The 23264-nt window shown below is 44.9% G+C and overlaps 2 protein-coding genes across 6 annotated transcripts; one reads left to right on the top strand and one right to left on the bottom strand.

Moving 5' to 3' along the window:
* Positions 1-90: 90 nt before the first annotated feature.
* LOC115147234 (elongation factor 1-alpha 1-like) lies at positions 91-11955 on the bottom strand. Of its 5 annotated transcripts, XM_029689350.1 has the most exons (16): positions 10643-11955; positions 9141-10533; positions 8600-8948; positions 8245-8412; positions 7974-8135; positions 7487-7660; positions 7057-7230; positions 6793-6950; positions 5259-6524; positions 3774-3938; positions 3300-3479; positions 2641-2937; positions 2230-2380; positions 1556-1812; positions 1103-1337; positions 91-774 (listed from the first exon to the last, which is right to left on the bottom strand). In XM_029689350.1, the coding sequence occupies exons 10-16, from the start codon at positions 3915-3917 to the stop codon at positions 650-652; spliced, it is 1389 nt and encodes a 462-aa protein (XP_029545210.1). In that variant the 5' UTR covers positions 3918-3938; positions 5259-6524; positions 6793-6950; positions 7057-7230; positions 7487-7660; positions 7974-8135; positions 8245-8412; positions 8600-8948; positions 9141-10533; positions 10643-11955; the 3' UTR covers positions 91-649. The 5 variants fall into 5 exon arrangements, 2 of the variants coding, with proteins under 2 accessions (XP_029545210.1, XP_029545211.1); XR_003866301.1 differs by lacking the exons at positions 91-774; positions 1103-1337; positions 1556-1812; ... (2 more) ...; positions 3300-3479; positions 3774-3938 and having other exon boundaries at positions 5300-6524; positions 9137-10533; XR_003866299.1 differs by lacking the exons at positions 91-774; positions 1103-1337; positions 1556-1812; ... (2 more) ...; positions 3300-3479; positions 3774-3938 and having other exon boundaries at positions 5300-6524.
* A 24-nt stretch (positions 11956-11979) lies between these two features.
* On the top strand, positions 11980-21555 carry LOC115147233 (NACHT, LRR and PYD domains-containing protein 12-like). Its single transcript, XM_029689348.1, has 10 exons — positions 11980-12403; positions 13001-13188; positions 13810-15474; positions 16274-16621; positions 19365-19532; positions 19642-19812; positions 20121-20264; positions 20344-20517; positions 20946-21119; positions 21346-21555. The coding sequence occupies exons 2-10, from the start codon at positions 13148-13150 to the stop codon at positions 21356-21358; spliced, it is 2898 nt and encodes a 965-aa protein (XP_029545208.1). The 5' UTR covers positions 11980-12403; positions 13001-13147; the 3' UTR covers positions 21359-21555.
* The last annotated feature ends 1709 nt before the right edge of the window (positions 21556-23264 follow it).

Below are 23264 nucleotides of genomic sequence, written 5' to 3'. Positions count from 1 at the left end.
GTAGCTGCGTATTTATTACCTTGAAAATGATTTTTTCATTTTTCAACTGTCAACCCATATTTAAATGACTGCGGAAAAATGACGCACATGTAAGTTTGAACACTTTTTAATGTCTTTGATATAGATCAAGCTCACAGGTTGCATACAATAAGGTGTAGAGGGAACAGTATCGACAAAGTTTGAACAGTGCAAGGGAGCTTTTAAGCCAAGCAAGGCGCTATAATATGTTAGCATATGATATATTTTTTAAAGTGCATTGGGAACATGCAAGCAGCCATAGGTAAACACAACACCATTTCAACATTTATTTAACTTAAAAATGTTTGTACATTTTACTAACATTAACTAGCAGCTAGTTTAATGCAAACCAACACTATCAATACAAGTTTTGACGTTTGACTGAGTACAATAGCACACATCTAGAGGAGTTATTTAAATTGTCTTCTACTAACCACAAACAGTCAAACAAGCAGTCCAAAACATATATATAAAACAGAACACTTCCTTAATGAATATACCATGTCATTTTTTTCCTCCGTCTGCTCTTGCGATGCATCGTGAGCATGGACCAGACTTTGACTATGGTGTGTAGCAGGGGGGTGATGTTTTTACGGTGGCGGATGCTAACGTCGTGAGCCCAACACAACGTTCATTTGACCTTCTGGGCCTTCTGGGCCGACTTGGTGACCTTGCCCGTGGACGGAGCCTTCTTCTCCACCGCCTTGATCACGCCCACCGCCACCGTCTGACGCATGTCACGCACCGCAAAGCGCCCTGGGAGGATGGAGAGAACGATCGAATGCGAGTCATACTTCTAATGACTTTATTATAAACGTATTTCAGTCTATTACAGGCTTTATAGCACATGATACAATGCTATAGTTGATTTGTGATCAACTGTAGCACTTTGAAAATACTAAATGTAACATGTGATTAGTTCTAGACAAGAAGCACCAAGACTGATGAAGGATGGAGATAACTTATTTTCTGATGAACAGAGCAGGTTCTGTAATATCTATATGACAATAAAGATGTACAGTACATGTCATCTGTCCCCCCAATAGGGATCTGGGTTGAGGTCAGACGCACACACACCACCTACCAAGTGGTGGGTACTCAGAGAAGCTCTCCACACACATGGGCTTCCCAGGGACCATGTCAACGATGGCTGCGTCGCCAGACTTCAGGGCCTTGGGGTTGTCCTCCAGCTTCTTGCCCGAGCGCCGGTCAATCTTCTCCTTCAGTTCAGCGAACTTACAGGCGATGTGGGCCGTGTGGCAGTCCAGCACGGGGGCGTAGCCAGCACTGATCTGACCTGGGTGGTTCAGGATGATGACCTGGGGGAGGAGGGAGGAGACACACACACACACACACACACGTCATTTCTCTTCTATGTGACTCTATGCTATTTGTTTCCTTTTTAAACGGGGTAGTAAGTGATGTGTGAATTGGACAAAAACAGGAATCAGAACACAGCATATTAATTGGTGTCTCGTAAGGACTCGTTTCAGTCCAGACACACAATGTTCTCCACAGCTAACTCTCCTATCCAGACCTGTGCAGTGAAGTTGGCCGCTTCCATCGGCGGGTCGTTCTTACTGTCTCCAGCCACGTTCCCTCGCCGTATGTCTTTTACCGACACGTTCTTGACGTTAAAGCCCACGTTGTCTCCGGGCATGGCCTCGGTCAGCGCCTCGTGGTGCATCTCCACTGACTTGACCTCCGTGGTCACATTGACGGGGGCAAAAGTCACCACCATGCCTGGCTTGATCACGCCCGTCTCCACCCGCCCCACCGGGACCGTACCAATCCCTGGGAGAGAGGGAGGTGAGAGGCATGAAATGTTTCAGGCAATCTTTCAAGTCTCTCTGAGGCCAGGATTGAATCCGATCGCACGTGTAGAAATTGTAGCATTTAATGGCAATGTTACCGCCTTCGCAGAGATCGCATTCAAGGTAAACGCTGCAGATGTCAGCTTAATTGTAAATTCCAGTTAAATGTCAAGCGTGCTAGGTCGCGGATCGAACGCAGCTCGGATTGAATCCCAGCCTGAGTGCAAGGTATAACATCAAAATAATATGTATGTAAGAACTGAAAAACAACTCAAAACCCCTTGGCTTTCATTGCTGCACAATAGCCAAATTGACTGAATTGAAATGGAATTAACCCCCAAGCATAGCACCAGTGGCAGGGAGGCCCCACAAGCTCCTCCACCTCCCAGGGCCTCACCTCCTATCTTGTAGACGTCCTGTAGGGGCAGGCGGAGGGGTTTGTCTGTGGGGCGGGAGGGCGGCTGGATGGCGTCCAGGGCCTCCAGCAGGGTGGTTCCAGAGGCGTTGCCGTCCTTACGGGTGACCTTCCACCCTTTGAACCATGTCATCTACAGGGAACAGACCAAATATCAGGAACAAACATAACTTAAGCATTATGGCCTACATAAGAAATATGTATTAAAACACCTTGTAAAACTAACCACTTTTCATACAATTACAGTTATACTAATTGGGCAGTGTAATTCAGTGGAGGTGTGCACGACTGCATCTGCAACTCTATTGTGTAATAAGGTTGCATCCTAAGAACATAAAGTGTCCTCCTGCCTTGGAAAAAGATAAGGATAAGTATAAAAAGAAGAATACTAACGTTAGGGCTAGCCTCCAGCATATTGTCCCCATTCCAGCCAGAGATGGGAACGAAGGCCACCGTATCCGGGTTATAACCAATCTTCTTAATATAGGTGCTGACTTCCTTCACAATCTCCTCATAGCGTTTCTGGCTGTAGTTGGGCTCGGTGGAGTCCATCTTGTTGACCGATACGATCAGCTGCTTGACCCCTAGGGTGTAGGCCAGAAGGGCGTGCTCGCGGGTTTGCCCATTCTTGGAGATGCCCGCCTCGAACTCGCCCACTCCCGCCGCCACGATGAGCACAGCACAGTCCGCCTGTGGCAGGGAGCAACCATGACGTTTCATTTTGTATGCATTTGAAAGCAGTTTGAAAGCAGAAAGTGTTACATGAAAAAATAAGCAATTTCTTATTCTTATTTCTTGTTTTAGTAAATGTAATTTTAAAATATGGTGCCGTTTATGGATTCCCAAAATAACCGTTTGATTTTCAGAGTAGCCAATGTAATCCTGGTCAAAGTTTTTTTTTCTAAAAGTATAGAAGACATGTTTAATATGTTTCATGCTCTTCCTTCTTCCAGTTTTGGGGCCCATAAGTACCAAATAAGGCCCTTGGCTAAACTTTTAGTCAGGGTCCATGTTTAGTGACAGCTGGATACGGTAGTGTCTGCAGCCCATACCTGAGAGGTGCCAGTGATCATGTTCTTGATGAAGTCCCTGTGTCCCGGGGCGTCGATGATGGTGACGTAGTACCTGCTGGTCTCAAACTTCCACAGGGAGATGTCGATGGTGATGCCTCGCTCCCTCTCTGCCTTCAGCTTGTCCAGCACCCAGGCATACTTGAACGAGCCCTTCCCCATCTAAAGACAGACCAAAGAGAGACCAAATCAATGTCAAAAGTCTGTGCAGTTTGACATTTGTCTTAGTTATGTTGGAACAAAATTGAGAGAGAGATAGAGAGGCAAATAAGTCAATAGTAAGTTCAATGGTATGGATTCAAAGTGGAATCATACCATATCCCTGAAATACTTGGTATAAAGTTTGACAATAGTCTTTAACACATCGATCATGTACAACAACAGGATAGACCTTAAATACATTCCCAGCACAAAGAATGGTTTTGTTAAGTTACTTGTGTCTGGTCACCTCCATACCTCAGCGGCCTCCTTCTCAAACTTCTCAATGGTCCTCTTGTCAATGCCCCCACACTTGTAGATGAGGTGGCCTGTGGTGGTGGACTTGCCTGAGTCCACATGGCCGATCACCACGATGTTGATGTGAAGCTTCTCCTTGCCCATAGCTGTTCACTCAGGAAGACACTGGAGTAGATTGTGGCAAGAGGGGTCAACCAAGCTAGCCAAGTTATTAGGAATTACAATGTCATTAACCGAGCAAAATGTATTACATTTTAGGAGGTATTAAGGAGACAAATATTTGTGAAATTGATTAATACTAGTGACTAAATCCAGTATCCCTTTGCAATGCTTTGTTTAGTTGATAAGTCTGCTACGCAACGAAGAAAGCTCACAACAGTCGGTAGATTATAGCATCACACAAACACCGCTTCTCCCTCACACATCATTTCAGTCATCGAGAACCATTCACACCCCATAAGATCTCTCTATTCCCTTCCCTGACAATGTGTATAAAGTTTCACTGAGTGGCTTGCCACCATTTTGAGAGTGAGGTCATCAGAATGAAAGAACAGGTGAAAGAAAAGCAGCTATTTCTCAACAACATAGCTGTTATTTTCCTTCCTGGTTCTCAAAGCCTACCCCACCATGTTCATGATGACACTGGAGACTGGTGGTTGGGTGCAAACAGTATTTGGGACGTTTAATATTTCAAGAGGCAGTCACAGAAACAATGGCCAGTCAATCAATCAATATACACCCAGGGTACATTCCAAATGGCACCCTATTCCATATTTAGTGCACTGGGCTCTATACAGGGAATAGTACACTATAGCCTATAGGGAATAAGGTGCCATTTGCGACGACTCCCAATTTTACCTAGGTAACCCCTCCATCCTCATATACTCCCCTAAACACCTGCTACAATTGACACTGAAATAAAGTTTTTTTTTTTTTTTTACATAACATGGCTATTAACAAGATATCAAAGAAATAGCATGTAAACACATACGGAACATTTATATTATGTAGTTACAAAAACTTGACAAAATAATGGTATTGTGGCCATCATATAACATGTTTATTAGCTCCTACGAAGCAATGAAAGACATTACGGGACAGCAATAGGTAGGCTATTAAAGACTACTGCCTTAGTTTTGCGAATATTGACGCCACTATCATGCATCTTGCTGGCTTGGTAACTATTTCGCGTCATCCAAGCACATAGGCTACAGCGCCGGTTCATACCGATACCCGAGGCATTACACTGCGCCATGTTACCTTCGAGAGCAACCCCTCATTGTTTTGCTAATAGTGTCAGCCGCGTTGTTATTGTAATTTCCACATGGAGACTGTGTGCAATATATCCAAACCGACTGCCTTGCATAACACTACTACATCCAGCGTTATCCCTACCTCGTCAGACCATTTCACAGCACACGTTTAAAAATGCAGACCACGGTTGGTTAATACTTTAGCTTGTTGTTAGCTAAAATGGTATCATACCTGGGTTTGTATAGATGCGCTCGCAAAAATTCGGCCAGTGATCGTGTAGCAAAAGATGCTGTCTGGTTTATTATTAGGGACCCAGTAGTGGGTGCTGCCGCGATTGGCTTCACATACGTCATTAGTTTAACCCCCGCTTAGAGAGAAATTCGTGTTTTTTGCCACCAGGTGGTGGTGGTGATGTACCATAACAATCAGAGAATCAATGTGTAACATTGTAACAATTTGAACATGAGACATGATTGTATACATTTACACACAAACACAACAACAGAACACACATACAAGCACACTCAAACAGACATACTGTACATACCAGCAGAGGGGACAAATAGTAGAGAACTGTCACCCACAATCACACTACTCTAAAGGCACTTGTTTAACTTGAAATACGGCATCACCCAGGCTGTTGCAGTAGGTGCAAACAGATTTGGAGACCAGACCTAAAACATATGACCAAAGTTGGAAAGCTTCTGATGTTAAACCTCCCATTAGTACTTAAAAAAAAACAAAAAAAAACATCATGACCAATAGAAGTAGCTTGGTATATTTGGGTAAAATGTACATTGTACGCAACAATAGTAAATAAATCAAGAGTTGTACTACTGTATACATTTTCCGAAACGTTTGGGCATCTTAATAAAAAAAAAAGCACTTTCAAAGAGAAATAAAATAAAAATTGAAAAGCAAAAGACTGTGCTACCAAGGGACTGTACCAGTGTTAAAAAGAAAACATTGCATCATCCTTCTCCCTCAGAGACGCTGTAACGTAACCTCACTCCACCAAACTGCTAGCTTTTCGCTACCGTGGTTGGCTAAGAGGTTGTCAAGAGGCCGGTCATGTGTGTTTGAGGCTATACATTCTATAGTGTACATACTGATGTGCAAAACATACTGTAAGGCTTCTGCAAAGGTTAAATGAGTTGATACTGTAGCAAGACCAGAGGAACGGAGTTAGCAACAGTGTGTGTGTCACTTCAGCCTCACTATCTGTTTCTAGGTAAATACTCTATGGTCTTGTGTTCAAGTGTGAGCAGCCAGGATACTTTAAGCAACTTTAAAAATGGTCAAACGTCAGTGAACCAGTCCAGTTGTTTCAAAGCACGTCAAGTGCTTACTGTTGAGCTAGTGTGTCGAGACTTGTCAGCCAGTCGTTTCATATCTTCACTCCATAGTGTTCCCCATTAAGTAACTTCACTCCAGATTTGGGAAAAGGTTGAGCCAAGAACCACCTCCAGCGAGCAAGGCCACTCTCAATCGTTTATTCTGGAAAGAAGAATAACATTAACAAATGGACTAATGATTACGTTGCACTAATGTAGGCCTACAAATTATGACTACGTAGATTAAAAAAAAACGATTGGTAACATTTCTCAAAAAAGCTAAAGCAAGAGGGCAGCATATCTAGAGTCTATCTAGGGAATATCTTTCAAGTTCTAGAAACGAATAAAAATCTCCTGTCCCACATTTTGCACTGTTTCTATGGTAACATTAACAAGTAACTTTTCTGAGCTTTGATGGCATCAGTACTTACTCTAGAGTCTGTAGTTTGTAGTGTGGGTCATCCCTGATGCCGGAGAGAATCCGCAGTCCATCTTCTCCCGTGTCGTTTCCCATCAGGCCCAGCTCTGTGATTTTGGAGCAGCTGGACTTCAGGGCTAACGCTAGGGAGGAGCAACCCAGCATCTCAGACTGGGGGGGGGGACAACATTCACTTTACCTTACTCAACAATGCATTATAAATGCATTTTTTTGTGAATGTGCTTATAAGTATTAACAGTGTTAACATGTTACTTACAACAGTCTCTCCAGTTTACAGGTTGTTGAGGTCAGTCCCATGCAGAGTGTTTTTACACCGCTGTCTCCCAGTTCGTTTCCAGATAGATCCAGCTCTTTCAGGTTGGTGAGATTGGAGCGGAGAGCTTCGACCAGCTCCGGACAGCATAGCTCTGTCATCTTACAGTCACTCAGTCTAGGTGTGTGTGTGTGTGTGTGTGTGTGTGTGTGTGTGTGTGTGTGTGTGTGTGTGTGTGTGTGTGTTTGTGGTGGGGGGGTTCAACAAATACGCACAACATTAGTCTGTCATTTGATTTGAGTATACTGTCCCTCTAAATCACACATGATGTGCCTGTTGATGCCATTTCAATTTAAAAATATCTATCAACTAAACTAATAAATGGTGACCAGTGAGGCCTTTTACAATTGTACAGTCTAATCGCAGTACTCACCGTAGGGTCTCCAGTGAAAAGCGTATAGTTTTGAGGAACAGGAAAAACGCGACAACATCTGAGTGGCCCAGGTGGTTCCTGCTGATATCCAGCTGTTTGAGGAAGGTGGGGCTGAAAGTGAACCCTCCAGCCAGCCAACGACAGCCTCCAGACGTGAAGACACAGCTCGCCAGACTGGAGAGAAGGGCAACACTCGTCATTGTCAATTCAATTATTCATTCATCAATTATTTTATTCTTCAATATGTATGTGTGGTATCCAAGGAGTTTGGAATAATATAAGACAGCAAAAATACACATTTCCTAAACAAAATTGGACAAGTTTGAATGTACTATTCAGCTCATATGGCAGGCAAAGCAAACTGGCAGCCAGCGGGCCAAATTCGGCCCATGAGTGATTTGTTTTTGAATTGCCAAAATTGTCTAACTTGTTTTCATAGAGGTGTACATGGGATTGGGCACAACTCTCTGTGACCTAGCTAGCTTACTTGAGTTGACAGGTGGGCAGTCCGAAGGCGTTGCAGAGCATCTTGACTCCCTCGTCCTTCAGGTTGTTGTTGCTCAGGTTGAGCTCCCTCAGACTGGGGATGTTCACCAGACATCCAAACATGTTCTCACAGGATTTCTCAGTGAGCTGACAACAGTACAACCTGGTGGTGGAGGGAAAATGTATGGTACATTTACTACAGTGAACATTCCACTTTAGAATCAGTGAGGTGGAATGTGTGAGTGTACTACAATACTCCAGACAGTACTCACTCCAGTTTGTATATCTGGGTTGACTTCAGTATGTCCATGAGCAGCTTCACCCCCCGGTCTCCCATGACGTTCATGCTGACGTCCAGCTCTCGCAGGTGTCTGGGGTTGTCTATCAGCAACACCGCCAGAGCGCGACTCAGCTCCAGGCCCAGCTTGCAGTTTGAGAGCCTAACGAAGATTACAAAAATTTTTTGAAGACAACAACTATTTCCTTACAGAAGGGAATTTCATTTTCATCAAGCCACAATATTAACATGAAGGAGAATTTAATTAAATGATATTACAAGTGGGGGTAAAGCAAGCCTACACAAAATCAGAACACAACAGGTTCCATGGACATTTACTCAATACTCACTTCAGGATCTGCAGTTCGCACTTAACAACCTTTAGTCCGTCAACGAGATGAAACACCCCTGATTCTTCCGGGTTCGTTGCCGCTCAGATCCAACTCTCGAAGGTGAGACGGGTTGGATTTGAGAGCTTTGGCCAGAGCTGCAAAGCCATTCTGTTTGACCCTGCAGCCGGACAGTTTCAGTCTCTCCAGTCGGCAATGTGGCTTGGCCAAGCCGGCCGCCAACAGCTGCACTCCGCAGTCCTTCAGCGTGTTGAAACTCAGGTCCAGAGTTTTCAGATTGGACATCTTTGAGGTAAGCGCCGAGGCCAGACATTCACAGGATTTCTCAGTCAGGTTGTGGTACGACAGCCTGGTGGGAAGGAGGGTTTATGGAATCAAGAAGCACATTAGAAGTCATACTAGTAGCCACTTGAACCACCAAAACTGTAAGACGAGCCCAACCATCTTGAATTACATAATTTTGATGACAATTATCTTGTGCATTACCGACATGTCATATAGATATGTAATAGCTGGTATTGTTAAATGACCAAGTACTTACGTGGCTGTCTGGGAAGCTTTGATCACTGGCAGCATCCTCAGAAGTTCCTTGTCTCCTCTGTTCTCTACTTCCAACCCAAGCATGTCTATCGACCCAGACTCCGATGCCACTAAGAGAGTGGCCAGGTCGGACCAATGTGCAGGTGGATATTTGGCATCTGGGGGGATTCCCGTCTTGAGAAAGCGCACACTATCGTTGTCTAGAGAGTAGTCTTTCAGTTCCCTCAGGCAGTTCAGCAAGTTGAGGGTCCTCGGCGAAGCGGGATTCTCCAAGACCTTCTTCTTAATGTACACTAACATTTCCGGTAGGGCAGTAGACGTGGTGAAGCCAGCCTCTGAGAACATCTGGTTAAAGTTCTGAGCAATGCCGAGGAGGAAGCGAAGGAAGAGGTCCATATGTCCGGTCTTGCTCCGCAAAGTCATGTCCACCGCGCTCTTGAGTTGGGTGGCATCTCTAAAAAACCAGAGAGTTCTCTCAATCCGGGTTTTCCGGTTGACAGCCTGGTTTTTGTCTTGGGCGCCAACAGATTGAAGAAACCGCAATGCGGCAAAGAACTCCTGAATGGTGGTATGCCCAAAGTAGTAGATCTTCTTTTGGTGCAGCCCAATATCCTCCCTAAAGATGGGCATGTTCACTTTTGCGAACGTAGCTGCCACTTGGACATCAATGTTGCACTCTCGTAGGTCTTCCTCGTAGAAAACCGTGTTGCCTTTCACCAACTGCTTAAAGGCTAGTTTCCCCAATTCATCAACTATCTTTACATTGTGGTTCCCCATTTGTAACAGGATAAGTAGGTCATTAAATAATGGAGTTAGTGCGACAGGTTCGCATGTTTTGTCGGGTACATATGTCTGTTTCTCGAGTATTGACGCTGAGATTGAACAGATAAAAGGTATCTGGCACAAGTTGTAGAGGCCCTTCGAGTTCTTCAAGTAGGTGATAACTGCTTTGGCCTGGTCCGTGTCATTGATTGCTCTCCTGAAGAACTCTTCTTTCTGGGAGTCGGTGAAGCCTTCGATTTCTGACACTCTGTCAATGTACTGAAGAGGGATGCGACTGACTGCACTTTCCGCAGACAAATCGCTTACAGGTCCCGCAGAAGTCGCAGTTTCTGTTCCGCATGCATCCGTGCACCTGGCACTGTCTCTACTTCTCGGAGAGCGGTGGTTCGTCATTTGGGACATCGTGCGCTGATGCTGCCCTGCCCCTGGCACTCATGTGGTTCTCACGAAGCTCCAATGCCAACTACACGATGAAATCTCTCCTCGGGATTGTCTTACGGGTGCACAGGGTGAACAAAACGTGCGCGTTGATAGCAGCCAGGTCAAGCAGGTTGTAGAATACGGGTAGCTGCTTTCACTGTGAAATGTCTGGCCATCTTATCCAGACCAACCTGGAATAGAATACAGTACAATACCTTAGAATTATTTTGCTACAACAGAAGAGCACCGTGCATGGCAGCTGTATGCCAAGGTGCGGAATAGCCTAACGTTATAACATACCTTTGTGTTGTTATAGTGCGTCAGGGTCTCTGGTTTTCTATTTGTGTCACCGCCAATAGCAACTGTCGGATGCTTAGTACTCAGGATACAGACGTTCTCTCTTGGCGTACATCTTTGTCGTGCTTCAACACCGTTGTGGAGAACAGCTCTGCCTGTGCCTAGTTGCTCACAGAGAGAGGCAGCCCCCGGCTCACTTTCATAACCCCGACTAAGCTTTTGTTCTTGTCAAACAACTTATTTGCCAAATGGCAGTGATGTGAAGATCTCGTCTGTGTTTACATTCCTACCCTCGCCAAGGTAAGGTTCTACAAGCCTCATCATCACATTTTCAGGACGCTGAGTTTCACCTTTCCCCAGATATGGAAAGACATTCAGCACGTACTTGCTGTCGACGTCAGCTGCCAACCGAAACTTCATGACCCACTTGTCTTGCTTGTAGGGGATGTACTGCGTAAAGGTGCACTTAGCTTTTGCGGGGGACCATTGGTCCTCAACGGTAATGTTCACTCCTGGATTGTAAGAGGTAGCACAGTTCTGTACAAACGCGTCCCAAACTTCTGATACCAGGGCGAATTTGTCAGTTTCCAGGCGCATGCGTCTGGTCTCTCTTGCGTCAAAACGCAGGTATCGCATGATCTCTCTGAAGCGGTTCCGTGGGCATAGTGTCTCGGGGGATTTATTTTTAATTTTTAAATCACCCCATATTTTTCGTTCCAGAAGCTCTCCAAAGGCGTGTTCATTCCTACGTACAGTCATCGGATATACAGGAGCGCAATGAACGCTTCCAGCTCATCCACAGACTTGTCCCACGTGTTGTCTCCTCTCGCCTGGCGCGCCTCAGCTACAGTACAGTCCTTGATGTGCTGCAACATCTGCATGTCACATAAACAATGGAAGCTGTCGAATGCTCTGTCGATTCTGCCTTTGGCGTAAGGTGTAGGGCCCGATTCCAATGGGGTGCCATTCTGTGCTCATAACCGATCCGGTTATTGTCCACTGACTGTTTTATCCAAACCGTGCCGTCCTTCCCCTTCTCATCTCCCTCCATCTGAGTTGTTGACACTTGCACGGTGGGCATCGTTCGGGCTCTCTTGCGCCGAAGCTGAGGCAGATCAGGCTCATAATCAGAATCGCAGCCAGCATTGGATAATTCCCCCATTCATCATCATAGTCGATCTCAGCATCAAGTTCCTCCCCTCCATCTGACTCTATTCCATCCAAATCTCGTAGCATTGTCAGCGCTTCTATCACCTCAATTCGCGGTCTTGCCATTATAGCCTATGAATTACGCACACTTCCGCTTCCAGGTCACCTTGTTCTCTTCTCCAGCAGGAATCTCTTCTCAAAAGGATCTCACCATTTTATTTTACAACACTTCTATGGCCATATTATGTTTAGGCTACATTTGGTCTGAGATTACATTTCACCTAATTGATGGTGGACAAAAATGATCTAACCTCTCAAATGTGTACTGGGTGTGAACTGGATCACGTTCATTTGCAAAACGTTCGCGAACATTGCAGATAGAAATGAACGTCATTCATTATTGAACATATCGAAGAGGCATGTTTGTTCTACGTAGCATATTTCTATCTGGACGTTCCAAAACTTTATCCTGCTGAACGCGACCCTGTTCTTGATTTTTAGCACTTTTGCGGGTACCTTGTTTTGACTGGAAACCGCAACGGAGTTTGAAGCTACCTCCTCGACCTATTTTAAAACACGTACATTTACTGAGACGCAGTGATGGCCTAGAATCATGTGAGAAAATCCAACAAGTAACAATGGAATTGCATTATGTGTTTGCTATTAAATTAGAGTTGATAAAGTTGCAATGGGATGACTGCATGCCGTATTTTAGCTAGTTATTTTCTGGCTAGTCGTGGGCTAGCCCAGCACCAAGGAACGGACGTAAAGAAACGCGGAAGCGAGTTCAGTGTTCAGACGATATAGTCAGATGTATTTTTGCATTTCTAAATAATTTGGGATGACCCCCCCTCCCCCTTGCATAATCCATTTGTTAGTTTTGAAGACCAGGGATTACACTGCATTCGTGTACCAATAGAGCTCCCCGTTTTTTGTTTGCAGTGTTTTTAGGCTGATCCTAAGCGAATTTATTGGAGAGAAAAAATAGGGCCTAAATGGATAGGTCCTCCGTGTTTTTGTCAGTTTATGTGTTTTGTCAGTTTGTCTTCTTTAGGTAGCCTATTTAACTGAATTAATTTATTAGCAAATAATTTATAATCTGTGAGCAGACTTTGAATTGAGGCAGTCTTGCCAATGCATTACTGTAGCCCCATACACACAGCACTATGGCTAATACAGTTAGGAAGACAATATCCAGAATCTGTGTTACAGGTCTATGGTTGGTAGTGGGATCTTATTTTCTTCATCACACGAGGGACGCGATAGCCTGCCTTACTGCCCTCTTCACAGATACTGCCTCCGCCTTGGAGGGAAACAAACATTGGTCATAGGAAATCTGCCTCTCCTGATTTGAGGAAAATGTTTCGCCCTGGGAGAGAAAAACATCAGACTGAACCAAGGTAAGACAATTACATTCACCACAGTAATTTGAACAGAGGACAAGATCAAAATGAGTCTATGGAAAATGTATGTGTAATTTAGAATACACTGTAGGCCTATTTTATGTTCATATAAGCATTAGTTTATTCCATCTGTAAAGTTCTAAGAATTGATGGTATGAAGATAGTTGAGAACGAAACATCAGACTTGAATTCAATATAGGATATTCATTACCGACCGGGAAGGAGTTTACTCTTCCACAACCCTTCACAACAGTATTTAAAGTGATGAAGAGGGGCGTCTCTGCCTCCCTACTTCCTGTGGAATGCATATACTATTGTAAGTCACATTGGACCAACCAAAATGCATGTTAAGGAGATGTGATTTTAGCACCAAGAGGTTCCTAGCACTGACTTATTGAGATAACAAGCTGGACCATACCATATAGGAATGGTCTCAAAGGCTCCTACGATCTTGTCGTTCATTTGCAAGGGAGACAATTCGGCTCAAGAGGGTCAACTGGTGGGCTCTCACAAGAATAGACTATATATATATAGTTAACAGACAATATGGTTGAAACTCTTCACAGGTATGCCTGCTCTGTATAGAAATTACATCCTTTTTTTTTGCCAATTTAACAGGGAAGTCTCTGCCTCCAATGTGGCAAAACTCAGCAATAAGCTCAAAGCCATCTTGAAGAAAAAGTATCAAAGTCCGCCAGGAGGGGAAACTGAGCATCCATTTTATATACATTGTGATCTCCAGTATCCACCTGGTGAAAGTGGAGAGGGGAACCAACATGAGTACATTCAAATTGAGCCAGCCTACAGGAAGAGACACCAAGGGACATGCTCACCCATAGGTTTATACTTTGATTCTGAAATAGGCAACGAACGAGTCAGAATAGCACTGACAAAGGGCGTCTCTGGTATTGGCAAAACTAGCCATGTGCGGATGGTTATTCTTAACTGGGCAGAGGGAAAAGGAAACCAGGAATGTCCTCTCTTATTTCCTATTCCTTTCCGGGAGCTGAATTTGCTGAAGGAGAGACTGAGTCTAATTGAACTTCTTCACAAGTTTTTCCCAGAATTGAAAGAACCTGGAATTTCCAACTTGGAGAACTTCAGAATTTGGCTCATCTTTGACGGGCTGGATGAATTCCGACGTCTTCTTGACTTCAAGAACAGCCCGATAGTGACCAATGTCACAGAGGCCTCCTCCGTGCCGACACTGCTTACAAACCTAATTAACGGTAATCTTCTTCCCTCCGCCGCTCACATATGGATTACCTCCAGACCTGACGCAGTCAGTCGCATCCCTCTTCAGTACATCAATGAAGTGACTGAAATCGAAGGCTTCACAGATTACCAGAAAGAGGAGTTCTTCAGGAGAGCAATCAATGACACGGACCAGGCCAATGCAATTATTGCCTACTTGAAGTACTCAAAAAGCCTCTACGTCTTGTGCCAGATACCTATTATCTGTTCGATTTGTGCGTCACTCCTCGGGAGACAGACATTTCTATTTGATAAAGAATGTTACCCCAGAGCTCTGACTCCAGTGTACACTGACCTACTCGCCTTGTTGCAAACACAGAACCAGAATACACAGGAGATGGCTATTACATTGTGGGAACTAGCCTTTAAGCAGTTGGTGAAAGGCAACACGGTTTTCTACGAGGAAGACCTACGAGAGTGCAACATTGATGTCCAAGTGGCAGCTGCGTTCGCAAAGGTGAACATACCCATCTTTAGGGAGGATATTGGGCTGCACCAAAAGAAGATCTACTACTTTGGGCATACTACCATTCAGGAGTTCTTTGCTGCGGTGTGGTTTCTTCAAACCTGCAACAGCCAAGATGAAAACCTGAGAAATGCAGTGGACATGGCCTTGCAGAGCGAAAACGGAAAGCTGGACCTCTTCCTCCGGTTCCTCCTAGGCTTCTCGCAGAACTTCATCCGGTCAATTGCAGAGGCTGGCTACAATTTGTCGGAGACACTGACGGAAGTAGTAGAGTATATCAAGAAGAAGGTCATGGAGAATCCCGCTTCACCGAGGACACTCAACCTGCTGAACTGCCTGACAGAACTGGGTGACAGCTCTTTAGAAACTGATGGCGTGCACTTTCTCAAGACGGGAATCCCCCCAGATGCCAAATACCCACGTGCACATTGGTCTGACCTGGCCACTCTGTTAGTGGCATCAGAGTCTGGGCCGATAGACATGCTTGGGTTGGAAGTAAAGAAGAGAGGAGACAAGGAACTTCTGAGGATGCTGCCAGTGATCAAAGCTTCCCAGACAGCCACGTAAGTACTTGGTCATTTAACAATACCAGCTATTACAGTGAGCTCCAAAAGTATTGGGAAAGTGACACATTTGTTGTAGTTTTGGCTCTGTACTCCAGCACTTTGGATGTGATATATAATAAAATTTTCATCCATATCAGGTGAACTGTTTAGAAATCACTTTTGGTACATAGGCTATTCCCCCCATTTTATAGGACCAAAACTATTGTGTTTAGAAATATATTCTATTCTTATTTACAATTAGTGACTCCAAAATGACAATATATTATTTACCATTCATTTCTATTGGACACAAAATAATTTTAAACAAACAGCAAACGCATCCAACCAATTTGTAGAGTCAAACTTTATGTAGTTATGTGCGATGAATATGGGACCAAATACTTAACTTTTTGCTACTTTAATACACAAGTGAATTTGGCCCAATACTTCTGGTCCCCTAAAATGGGGGGACTATGTACAAAAAGTGCTGTAATTTCTAAACGGATCACCCAATATGGATGAAAATACTTCAAAAGTATAGCTGACAGTCTGCACTTTAGATTCATAGTCATTGTATCATTCTAAATCCGTAGTGTTGAAGTACAAAACAAACCAAAAATGTGTCACTAACTCTATACTTTTGGCGCTCACTGTATATATCTATATGAAATGTCTGTAACGCACAAGATAATTGTCATCACAGTGATGTAAGTCAGGTTTGTTGGACCTGTCTTATGATCATTATAAGGTTCTGTTGGTTTAATGTCTGCTAATATGGCTATGTTCTTTTTGATTCCCTAACCCTCCTTCCCACCAGGCTGTCATATCACAATCTGACTGAGATATTCTGTGAAGGTCTGGCCTCGGCGCTCACCTCAAAGGTGTGCAGTCTGAAAGCTCTGGACCTGAGTTTCAACACGCTGAAGGACTCGGGAGTACAGTTGCTGGCGGCCGGCCTGGCCAAGCCACATTGCCGACTGGAGAGACTGAAACTGTCCGGCTGTAGGGTGAAACAGGATGGCTTCGCCGCTCTGGCCAAAGCTCTCAAATCCAACCCCTCGCACCTGCGAGAGCTGGATCTGAGCGGCAATGAACCTGGAGAAGCCGGTGTGTTTCACCTCGTTGACGGACTGAAGGTTGTTAATTGCAAACTGCAGATCCTGAAGTGAGTTTTGATCAATGGGTAGAAAATCAATGGCTAGGAAACCTGTTCTGATCATGTGTACCCCCACTTGTAACGTCATTGTATTCAAATCATTTTATGTCACGTGCTGAATACAACAGGTGTAGACCTTAGTGAAATGCTTACTTACAAGCCCTTAACCAACAATGCAGTTTAAAAAAATGTAAAAAAAAGAAAAAATTCAAGTAAGAAATAATTTAAGAGCAATAGTAAAATAGCGAGGCTATATACAGGGGTACCGGTGCAGAGTCAATGTGCGGTGGCACCGGTTAGTCGAGGTAATATGTACATGTAGGTAGAGTTATTAAAGTGACTATGCATAGATAACAGAGTAGCAGCAGTGTAAAGGGGGGGGGGGGGGGTGTAAAAGTGCTCTGACACCGTCTGGTATAGAGGTCCTGGATGGCAGGAAGCTTGGCCCCAGTAATGTACTGGGCCGTACGCACTACCCTTTGTAGTGCCTTGAGGTCGGAGGCCGAGCAGTTGCCATACCAGGCAGTGATGCACCCAGTCAGAATGCTCTCGATGGTGCAGCTGTAGAACCTTTTGAGGATCTGAGGACCCATGCCAAATCTTTTCAGTCTCCTGAGGGGGAATGGGTTTTGTCGTGCCCTCTTCACGACTGTCTTGGTGTGCTTGGACCATGTTAGTTTGTTGGTGATGTGGATACCAAGGAACTTGAAGCTCTCAACCTGCTCCACTGCAGCCCCGTCAATGAGAATGCGGGCGCGCTCAGTCCTCCTTTTTCTGTAGACCACAATCATCTCCTTTGTCTTGATCATGTTGAGGGACAGTTGTCCTGGCACCACACAGCCAGGTCTCTGACCTCCTCCCTATTGGCTGTCTCGTCGTTGATCAGGCAGACTGAATGGTGTTGGAGTTGTGCAGTCATGAGTGAACAGGGAGTACAGGAGGGGACTGAGTACCCACCCTTGAGGGGCCCCCGTGTTGAGGATCAGCATGGCGGATGTGTTGTTACCTACCATTACCACCTGGGGGTGGCCCGTCAAGAAGTCCAGGATCCAGTTGCAGAGGGAGGTGTTAAGTCCCAGGGTCCTTAGCATAGTAATGAGCTTTGAGGGCACTATGGTGTTGAACGCTGAGCAGTAGTCAATGAATAGCATTCTCACTTAGGTGTTCCTTTTGTCAAGGTGGGAAAGGGAAGTGTGGAGTGCAATAGAGAGTGCATCATCTCTGGATCTGTTGGAAGGTATGCAAATTGGAGTGGGTCTAGGGTTTCTTGGGATAAAAAAAACCCAAAACAAACAATGCAAAAACAAAGTGTTGGAGAAGAAAGTAAAAGTGCAATATGTGCTATGTAAAAAAGCTAACGTTTAAGTTCCTTGCTCAGAACATGAGAACATATGAAAGCTGGTGGTTCCTTTTAACATGAGTCTTCAATATTCCCAGTTAAGAAGTTTTAGGTTGTAGTTATTATAGGAATTATAGGACTATTTCTCCCTATACCATTTGTATTTCATATACCTTTGACTATTGGATGTTCTTATAGGCACTATAGTATTGCCAGCCTAATCTTAGGAGTTGGTAGGCTTGAAGTCATAAACAGTGCAATGCTTGAAGCACAGCGAAGAGCTGCTGGCAAATAATCGGTGTCCAAAAATGCCGATTACCGATTGTTATGAAAACTTGAAATCGGCTCTATTTAATCGGCCATTCCGATGAATCGGTCGACCTCTAATACAAACCCACAACACAGAAACTGGGGAACGTAACAGTCTGTAATAGTGTAAGTCGCTCTGGATAAGAGCGTCTGCTAAATGACGTAAATGTAATGTAAAATGTAATAGTTTGCAAGCCCTGCCACATCCGACGAGCATCTGAGCTGGTGTAGTACAATTCGATCTTTGTCCTGTATTGACGCTTTGCCTGTTTGATGGTTCGTTGGAGGGAATAGCAGGATTTCTAATAAGCTTCCGAGTTAGAGTCCCACTCCTTGAAAGCGGCAGCTCTACCCTTAAGCTCAGTGCAGATGTTACCTGTAATCCATGGCTTCTGGTTGGGGTATGTACGTACGGTCACTGTGGGTATGATGTCATGGATGCACTTATTGATAATGCCAGTGACTGATGTGGTGTACTCCTCAATGCCATAGGAAGAATCCCGGAACATATTCCAGTCTGTGCTAGCAAAACAGTCCTGTAGCTTAGCATCTGCTTTATCTGACCACTTTTTTTTATTGACCAAGTCACTGGTGCTTCCTGCTTTAATTTTAGCTTGTAAGCAGGAACCAAGAGGATTGAATTATGGTCAGATTTGCCAAATGGAGGGCGAGGGAGAGCTTTGTATGCGTCTCTGTGTGTGGAGTAAAGCGGGTCTAGAGTTGATTTCCCCCCCTCTGGTTGCACATTTAACATGCTGGTAGAAATTTGGTAAAATGAATTTAACTTTCCCTGCATTAAAACCCCCGGCCACTAGAAGAGCCGCCTCTGGATGAGCGTTTTCCTGTTTGCTTATGGCGGTATACAGCTCATTGAGTGCGGTCTTAGTGCTAGTATCGGTCTGGGGTGGTAGGTAGACAGCTACGAAAAATACAGATGACAACTCTCTAGGTAGATAGTGTGGTCTACAGCTAAAAAACGAACAAAATAACACAGTTGGTTAGGGGCACTAAAACGTCAGCCATCCTCTCCGGCACCATTCTACCATTCATGTTCCCCTATGGGTTTATCCTGTGGTTTGATGCAAATGAAGTTCTCTTCGTTAGGCTCTCAAACTGCAAGCTGGGCCTGGAGCTGAGTCGCGCTCTGGCGGTGTTGCTGATAGACAACCCCAGACACCTGCGAGAGCTGGACGTCAGCATGAACGACCTGGGAGACACGGGGGTGGAGCTGCTCATGGACATACTGAAGTCAACCCAGATATACAAACTGGAGTGAGTACTGTCTGGAGTATTGTAGTACACTTACACATTCCACCTCACTGATTCTAAAGTGGAATGTTCACTGTAGTAAATGTACCATATATTTTCCCTCCACCACCAGGTTGTACTGTTGTCAGCTCACTGAGAAATGCTGTGAGAACATGTTTGGATGTCTGGTGAACATCCCCAGTCTGAGGGAGCTCAACCTGAGCAACAACAACCTGAAGGACGAGGGGGTCAAGATGCTCTGTAAAACCTTCGGACTGCCCACCTGTCAACTGGAGAAACTCATGTAAGCTAGCTTACCCCACCAAGAGTGTACGGGCCACTCTCCCCTAGCCCCTACTCCATGTAAGCTGACAGACTTTGGTTCAAATACTATTTGAAATTAGTTCAAATACTTTTCAGACTTGGGTTGATTGAGCTTGCCTGGCACAATGGAACCAATAGAATAGTCGCAAAAGTGCAAACCCTGTCCTCCAATCTAGCTCTCCAGGCAGTCTAAAGCGAACACTTAAAGTCTCTGAAAGCCAATATTTTGAATCTAGGACTGGAGCTGAATATTGAAGAGTTTCTTTTTCTTTACCCCTGTCTCTCAAGTGTGGCGAGCTGTGGCATCACCCTAGTCAGAGGGTTTCATTTCAACTCTATCCTCAAAGAGCTGGACATCAGCAGGAACCATCTGGGCGACTCGGATGACTGGGCCGAAGTCTTGTTCTGCTTGTCTTCACTTGAGACCCTCAGGTGAGTTCTGCAACGGTTAGACCTAGCGTGTGTGTGAGGGGGGGCAACTTTCTCAATGTAATTACCTCTCCCCACCTAGGCTGAGTGACTGTAAACTGACAGAGAAATGCTGTGGGGTGCTGGTCAAAGCTCTCAGCTCCAACCTCACCAACCTGAAAGAACTGGATCTCTCTGGAAACGACCTGGGAGACCGCGGTGTGAAGACTCTCTACACGGGACTGACGTCCAGGTGTTGTACACTAGAGAGACTGCTGTAAGTAACATCATTAGAGAGTTATAAAGCTCACGGCTTGGTCTATGATATCAGGCATCCCTGTAGCTCAGTTGGTAGAGCATGGTGTTTGCAACGCCAGGGTTGTGGGTTCGATTCCCACGGGGGGCCAGCACAGAAAAAAAAATGTATGAAATGTATGCATTCACTACTGTAAGTCGCTCTGGATAAGAGCGTCTGCTAAATGACTAAAATGTTTAAAAAAATATCACACTGCATGCTCTTCAAACAATGAATTATTATAAGCATATTCACAAAATGACTTGGTATAATAACTTAGAAATCACTCGTACAAATCATGTAGTCTTGTTGACCAAAACAAATTGAAGATAGTTTCTCCCTCTGGTGACCTTCTCCACTCTTTCTCTCTATCCCCATCTCTCTCCCCACATTCACCCCCCCCCCCCCAGTCTGAGATGCTGTGGGATCACAGTAAAGGGCTGCTCCTCCCTAGCGTTAGCCCTGAAGTCCAGCCACTCCAGCATCACAGAACTAGGCCTGATGGGAAATGACACGGGAGAAGAAGGACTGAGAATTCTCTCCGATATCAGGGACAACCAACGCTACAATCTACAGACTCTAGAGTAAGTACTGATGCCATCAAAGCTTACAATGATGATAGTAATTTATTTATAATGACTTTTGTGGCTGTAGATCCCTGTGTGTGTGTGTGTGTGTGTGTGTGTGTCAACTTTTCATAATTGGATTGTGTGGCCCCTCAGTGGACAATTCTGTTAGAATAGGGATGTAATGAGAACATTGTTTTGTAGGATTATGTGTCTATGGTGGTAACACTATTCTTTGTTCTAGAATCAACGATTGAGAGAGGTCTTGACTCGCTTGACGGGGTTGATCTTGGCGTCTCGGCTTGATCTTCAAGTTCTGTACTCGCTCTGGTCAAGTGGTTCACTGTAAAGGGAACAGGATGCTATCTCGGACGCAGACTGGGATTTGCATTCATTCAAACAAATGAATTGACCGTTGTACAGACTTATTAAAGAAGTGCCTAAACTTGAAAAAGTTAATTATATCGAATTTTATAGAGTAGGAGGCCCTTTAGGATGTAACCACAGTGTCTGTGTACTAAACTAAAGGATGTTACTGTCATGTGGAAGTCAATTCACGCTGTGCCTTGGTCCGCACATTTTGAAGAACATGACAGAATATCCCACCACGCAAGGACCAAGCAGCGTGCCATGGAGGAGAAGGTGTTTTGGACATGGGAGGAGTCGCCAAGGAGCATGGAAGGACAGCGACGACGCCGGGGACCACGGCCACAGAAACCCTAAGATTTTTTTTTTGGGGGGGGCACATGGAGCTGGTGGTCGAGCAGCGGAGTGTGCCAGAGCCTGTTTGGGAGTCGGAGGAGGAATTCGATGAAAGATTCCGGAGAGAGGTGGTAGCGATGAGAGTGCTGCAGCACTGGCGTGCTGAAGAGCGTGACACCAGTCCGGTGTCATCTGCACCGGTTTCACGCATCAGGCCTCCAGTGCACCTCCCCAGTCCGGTACGTCCTGTGCCAGCTCCCCGCACTCGCCCTGAAGTGCGTGTCACCAGTCCGGTGCCACCTGTACCGGCTCCATGGCTGGAGCCCTCCTTTGCGCCAGTGCCCAGTCCAGGCACGGCATCCAACCCATCACCATGGCCGGAGTCCTCCTTTGCGCCGATGCCCAGTCCAGGCACGGCATTCAGCCCGGTGCCATGGCTCAGTAACCTCGAAGTCCATGCAGTATTTTTTTGCACATCAATGTCAAGACGTTACAGTATACGATGTAGCCTTTACTGAAGAGAAGGGTGATGCTATGTTTTACATAATGACCTTATTGTGTTTTCTTGTTTAACCAAGGATGTGTCATCATTGGGGGCCTATAGTGGGACTGAATAAATGAATAATCCATTTGAAGACGTTTTCACCTTTACCAATCCCCCCCAGACTTGTCGCGCAGTCTTCAACGATACAGGTTGAATAGAACCCTTAGATTGGTGTGGTATGAACATGCTAATGAACAGAATTCTACTCCAGACAGCATATATACATTTGGACAAAACTCCATATAGAAGGGTTTAACTTAATAAAATGAGGATCTCTATGGTCAAATCTATGGGCTCCTGAGTGGCGCAGCGGTCTACAGTGCAAAGTGTCGCTGCATCTCAGTGTTTGAGGCATCACTACAGACACCCTGTTTCGATTCCAGGCTGTATCACAACCGGCCGTGATTGGCCCAGCGTCGTCCGGGTTTGACTGCGTAGGCAGTCATTGTACAGTGAGGGGAAAAATGTATTTGATCCCCTGCTGATTTTGTACGTTTGCCCACTGACAAAGAAATTATCAGTCTATAATTTTAATGGTAGGTTTATTTGAACAGTGAGAGACAGAATAACAACAAAAAAATCCAGAAAAACGCATGTAAAAAATGTTATAAATTGATTAGCATTTTAAATGAGGGAAATAAGTATTTGACCCCCTCTCAATCAGAAAGATTTCTGGCTCCCAGGTGTCTTTTATACAGGTAACGAGCTGAGATTAGGAGCACACTCGTAAAGGGAGTGCTCCTAATCTGTTTGTTACCTGTATAAAATACACCTGTCCACAGAAGCAATCAATCAATCAGATTCCAAACTCTCCACCATGGCCAAGACCAAAGAGCTCTCCAAGGATGTCAGGGACAGGATTGTAGACCTATACAAGGCTGGAATGGGCTACAAGACCATTGCCAAGCAGCTTGGTA

Source organism: Salmo trutta, chromosome 14, assembly GCF_901001165.1.
Source record: "Salmo trutta chromosome 14, fSalTru1.1, whole genome shotgun sequence".
Lineage (NCBI taxonomy): Eukaryota > Metazoa > Chordata > Actinopteri > Salmoniformes > Salmonidae > Salmo > Salmo trutta.
The sequence above is the reverse complement of the archived record's forward strand: the minus strand, read 5'-3'. Positions and strand labels throughout refer to the sequence as shown.

Bases quoted from the DNA above. Each gene is read 5' to 3' on its own strand.
- LOC115147234 (XM_029689350.1), bottom strand. From the start codon at position 3,917: ATGGGCAAGGAGAAGCTTCACATCAACATCGTGGTGATCGGCCATGTG. The intron at 3,480-3,773 runs GTATGGAGGTGA...GTCTGTCTTTAG, and splicing joins TTGAGAAGGAGGCCGCTGAG to ATGGGGAAGGGCTCGTTCAA. The intron at 775-1,102 runs GTAGGTGGTGTG...CCATCCTCCCAG, and splicing joins CTCTGAGTACCCACCACTTG to GGCGCTTTGCGGTGCGTGAC.
- LOC115147233 (XM_029689348.1), top strand. From the start codon at position 13,148: ATGTTTCGCCCTGGGAGAGAAAAACATCAGACTGAACCAAG. The intron at 13,189-13,809 runs GTAAGACAATTA...CCAATTTAACAG, and splicing joins AAACATCAGACTGAACCAAG to GGAAGTCTCTGCCTCCAATG. The intron at 20,265-20,343 runs GTGAGTTCTGCA...CTCCCCACCTAG, and splicing joins TCTTCACTTGAGACCCTCAG to GCTGAGTGACTGTAAACTGA.